The sequence below is a fragment of the Urocitellus parryii genome, chromosome 8 (assembly GCF_045843805.1).
Source record: "Urocitellus parryii isolate mUroPar1 chromosome 8, mUroPar1.hap1, whole genome shotgun sequence".
Classification (NCBI taxonomy): Eukaryota; Metazoa; Chordata; class Mammalia; order Rodentia; family Sciuridae; genus Urocitellus; species Urocitellus parryii.
The window spans coordinates 23,321,673-23,326,718 of record NC_135538.1 but is presented as its reverse complement, the minus strand read 5'-3'; the positions used below and the strand labels follow the sequence as shown (position 1 = coordinate 23,326,718).

General features: G+C 32.3%; 1 protein-coding gene across 1 annotated transcript; it reads left to right on the top strand.

The window, feature by feature from the left end:
* The first annotated feature begins 364 nt into the window (after positions 1–364).
* Positions 365–2,074, top strand: Gje1 (gap junction protein epsilon 1). Its single transcript, XM_026397595.1, has 3 exons — positions 365–403; positions 1,019–1,201; positions 1,679–2,074. Exons 1-3 carry the CDS (start codon positions 365–367, stop codon positions 2,072–2,074), a joined length of 618 nt encoding a protein of 205 aa, XP_026253380.1.
* Positions 2,075–5,046: the final 2,972 nt, after the last annotated feature.

Genomic DNA, 5,046 nt, shown 5'->3' with positions numbered 1-5,046 from the left:
GAGGCACTGAGTGCTCAGAGCCTTTGTCCAGCTGGCCTCTTGCTTTGCTGGCACTCCTGGCTGACTGGCTGGCTTTGCTGATAGTGCAAGTCAAGGGATTATTAGATTGACCACATGCCCTCCGCTTTTGTGTCTTTGTTTTTGTTTTCTTTTGGGACAGAGATAGGAAAGTTGACTGGGGCCCCAGAGATCTATGAAAAAAAAAAAAGATAGAAAAGGAGGAGGGGAGAGAAATTTGCAATGATAACTGTTTTCTGCTCTAAGAGTCATGAGAGAATATAGGAGTTTGATTCTGGCAGAAGTGAACCAGCAACGTGGGTCAAGAATTAATCCACAGGGATGCCAGGATAGCATCTCCTGAGACATGTCTCTAAATTACATCAAAAACTTCTATGAAGGATGTGTAAGTATTATACTAAAAATAATCAATTTTTATGATATTTGTCTGTGTTTATTGACCTGATTTGCATGAGTGGTGATAGGTAAGTTCCTCTATGTTTATGGTGAATAATATAAATAACAACCTTATACTTCAAAATATTCTGAAGTTAAATCTATAAATAGAAGAATTCAGTATGTACCTTTAGATGTTGATGTCTTAAAGTGATTCATTCTTTGAATTCCATAATTAAGAAGTCAAAAAACTTGTAGTGACAACTAAATAAACAATATTTAAGATAGTGTTTAATATTCAATCTGTCATCTAATTTTCCAAAGGGATTAGAGGGGAAGAGGATATTAATTGAACTCAAAGCTGCTTAAAATATTTTTTTAAATTACACATTTCATTGACAATATGTCCCTATTTGACTGTTGCATTTCATATTTTGAGGGTGAAAAGGCATGAGAAATCTCATAATACAGGCATTGTATTTGTCTGATGATTGCTACAAATCTATCTTGCTTCAAAACTTCTTGAACCTGAAGTTTTAAAAATGTGATCATGAGAACATCTTTTAGAGTATTCCTTTATTAATGTTTATTTTCAATGACCTTTTTCCTCCTGAAACTATAAAAGGTTAAACCTCCGACTGTGATTGGTCAATTCCACACACTTTTCTTTGGATCTGTCCGAATGTTCTTCCTGGGAGTGTTAGGTTTTGCAGTTTATGGGAATGAGGCTCTGCACTTCAGCTGTGATCCAGACAAAAGAGACATAAACCTTTTCTGCTACAATCAATTCAGGCCGATCACTCCACAAGTAAGTTTTTCTGTGAGCACATTAACGTTGACTCCACAACACAAAATTTTTTTTAAAGTAAAATAATATCAGTAAAAGGAGTACTTCAACAGGCATGGTTTCCAGAATTAATATTACTTTTTCTCTCATTAGCTGTGTATTCATAAATTCTATTATCTATTGATACTAAAATTATACTCCAGATTTGTATTTAGAATATAGAAATTAAGTAGCTACTAAAATTAAGTAATTCATAGTTGACAGGTAAAATATCATCATATTTTAACAATTACTGTGTTTAAGGTTTTAAATGTCCTAGTAATTAAATATGATATGTCAAACATTGCTGTGCTTATGATCTTCTATTTACTGTTTGTAAGATTTCTATGAAACTTAGAATTTTTAATTTAGCTTCTGTCGAGAATCGGCATTTTTTAGGGTATTTTTGGTTATATATTGATCCATTGATTTGACTAAGATATTTCTGACATACATTAGGTATTCTGGGCATTACAACTAGTGATTGTCCTGGTTCCTGGAGCTATTTTCCATCTTTATGCTGCATGTAAAAGCATCAATCAAGAATGTATTCTTCAAAAGCCCATCTACACTGTGATCTACATCTTCTCAGTTTTATTAAGAATTACTCTAGAGGTGATAGCATTTTGGCTTCAGATTCGCCTCTTTGGTTTCCAAGTAAAACCACTTTACTTGTGTGATGCTGCATCTCTTGGGAAAAAAATGACTATTATAAAATGCATGGTTCCAGAACATGTTGAAAAGACCATTTTTCTCATTGCAATGTATACATTTACTGTAATCACAGTGGTATTATGTGTCGCTGAGGTTTTTGAGATTGTATTTAGAAGATTATGTTTTCTAATTAGGCAATGACAAGGGTTAATCATGCCATAGTTTTGCATCATTTTTATTGAGTTTCATCTTATTCAGTAAGTACCTCAATTTCAAATATAAATATATGTTCTTAAAATTTACTTTGGTGTGTCTGAAATTTATGTCTACTATAAAGTATAATACTAAGTTCTAAGACAGAGATTGTTGAACAAATGTTTCATTCTATTTTAATTTTAGCATTTATTTTATTATAAAATATATAGAAAACTAAGGTCAACTCATCAACATTATTTAATTATCTCTTCCCTCACAAACAACATCTTAGTTGATCAGATCATTTTGTGGCTAAACTTTCATTATCTTTTAGCATACTGAAAATTAATGTTTAGAGATGGTAATTTAGGTGTTCAAAGTCATAGAAACTAGAATCCAGATCTTCCTATTTCCCTTTCTTCTGAATCATGCAGTTTTAACTTTGAGGATGTAACTATTTTTGCATTCATATAAAATATAACTTACTGAAACAAAAAAGTTATAATTATTGAAGGAGTAATTCCATAGTTTGATCACTAACTTGAAGAAATGGAGCAATTACATTTTTAATACTTACATTGTTTTCTTGAAATTTTTAATATTAAATGATTTGGAAATATAACCACCAAATAAATTTAAAATTTTATGAATATTATTGTGCATGGTTTCCTCTTTTCTTGTTGTTCCCGTAAGTATCAAGTAAAAATAACCTTTACTTGATTGAAATAAAAATTATGTTTACATTAAGTTAGACTTCCTCCATAGCTATAAAAGTATTTAAAATAATTTCATATTGATTTATGCCTTTCTGTCTGCCTGTCTTACCAATAGTCATCTTCATTTTATATCATTTAAAATCCTTATGTAATATTGCCTTACATTGTTGTCTTATTAGAGAAATAGCCATATCAACCAAATACTGAGGATTTTAGTATTTTATTAAGCATTATTGAGCCTATGTTTACTATTATGAATTTCTGGGTTTAATTTTTTTACATCATTAAGCTTTCTCTATACGAAAGCATAGGAGTAAATATAACTTTCCTTCATTCAATAAGTAGCTATTGAATAGCTAGTTTTAACATGTACTGCATTGGGAATTCATTTAAAAAGATAGTTGAAATTTAGTATCTATATGAGAACACATTCTAATGAGCAGTCTAGTACCAAGCCAAGATAGTGAGGACTGGAATAATAACTTACCCTAAAGAAAAATAATATTTATTTATTGTCTTTGTTTAAGATATCTGATCTTTGGTATCAATAAACCAAAATATTAAATTATTATTATTATTATTATATTTAAATTATCTAAGATAACATACCCCTTTATTGCTTATATCCAAATTGAACTGTTCCCACCAATCTGCCCACAAAGATACACATATTATTATGAGTCATATTTTCTTTCCCACAACTTGGCAAGGCTGCTAATCATCAATTGGATGTCAGTCATAGTGTCTTCTACCTTGTTGGATGCTAAATAGTTTTCTATTGAGAGATATTCCTAATGTTTCTTCTGGAACATAGTTACGTTACTTGAAAATGGTAGTTGCCTCTGCTTCCTTTTAAATTTTGTTAGATGGGACCAGTATAGTCCTTATTTTGCCCAGTGACAAAGGCAAAAACCTTTCTGAGTGCCCTATGAGGTGTCCTTTTAATGGTTAGGAAATGTTTTCCTTCCACTACTTAAAATCCTAAGTAGCATCCTCACACTGGTTGACCCATGGCTGCCGAATAAACTGTTGCATTTGCAGGGACAGGTCCTCATTGTGCCCAAGGAAAAGAATGAATGCACAACGGGGAAAAGGACTTATTCCTGGTTTGCCTCTCATTATTATCCTTTGGGAAGATCATGTTTTCAAAAAAAAAAAAAAGGGCACAGCTGATTTTCTCTTAATGTATGCCCATTCATACACAAATATTTTGATTTATTTTTTTTATTTAATTCATCCTTTAAAGTTGGGCATTGTCAAAGTTGCCCCTTCAATAAGAGATTTTTCCACTCTCACTGTTGGGAACAGCAACGATTTTCAGTCCTGTGTACATCTCAGGTATTGTTCCTTTGAATCCTTTTAAGCAGTGCTTGCCAGAAAAATATGTTTGAAGATGTTACTCTACCCAAAACTCAGCTGAAGACCTTTGCAGATCTCAGGTGTCTTGCTTTGTGGCTTCACCTCTAACTACAACAGTGTGGCCTTTGAATTCCATCCTCTGTGGCCTTCTTGGACTGTTTCTCCTCTACTGACAATGTAGACAGATGGATTTATGAGCCCCCAAAGGAACCCTGCTTATCTCTACGTCTTTTAAGAAAACAGCACTGCAAAAGTTGGAACATGTCTCCAAAAGTTCATGTGGTAGATACTTATTCTTTAATACAACAGTATTGAAAAGAGAGATCTTTATTAGGTCATGAGGGCCTGGCTCACATGAATGGATCCATGTTGTTATCAGGGAGAGGGCTTGTTATCAGAAGAGTGAACTTGTTATTTAAGCAAGTTAGGTCTTTTGCTCTCTCACCATGTGATTGACTCCTTTTCCCATAAAGGTCATCTCCTGATGCCAGATCTCTGTTCTTGGAATTCTCAACCTGCAGAATTCCAAGAAATAAATTTCTTTTCTTTATGAATTACCCAGTCTGTGATATTTTATTATAGCAAGAAAAAAAATGAAACAAGACAAATATAAATTGTCATGTTTAAAGATAGAGATAAGGTGAGAATTTGGACAATCTTTTTAATTTCTTACTGAACCACTGTTCTATTATTTCATTTTGTAGTACCTACATCAGGATTGTTAGCAAACAGTATATTGTCCTGGATAATAAATGTTATATGTAAAAAAATTGAGATTTAAATATAAAAATTCATTTTCTGACCAAAATGAAAATATAGTAAACCTAAAAAGAACAGTTTCACTAAAACGAAACAAATTGGCTGGTGTGGTGGCTCATGCCTATAATCCAAGTTGCTAGGGAA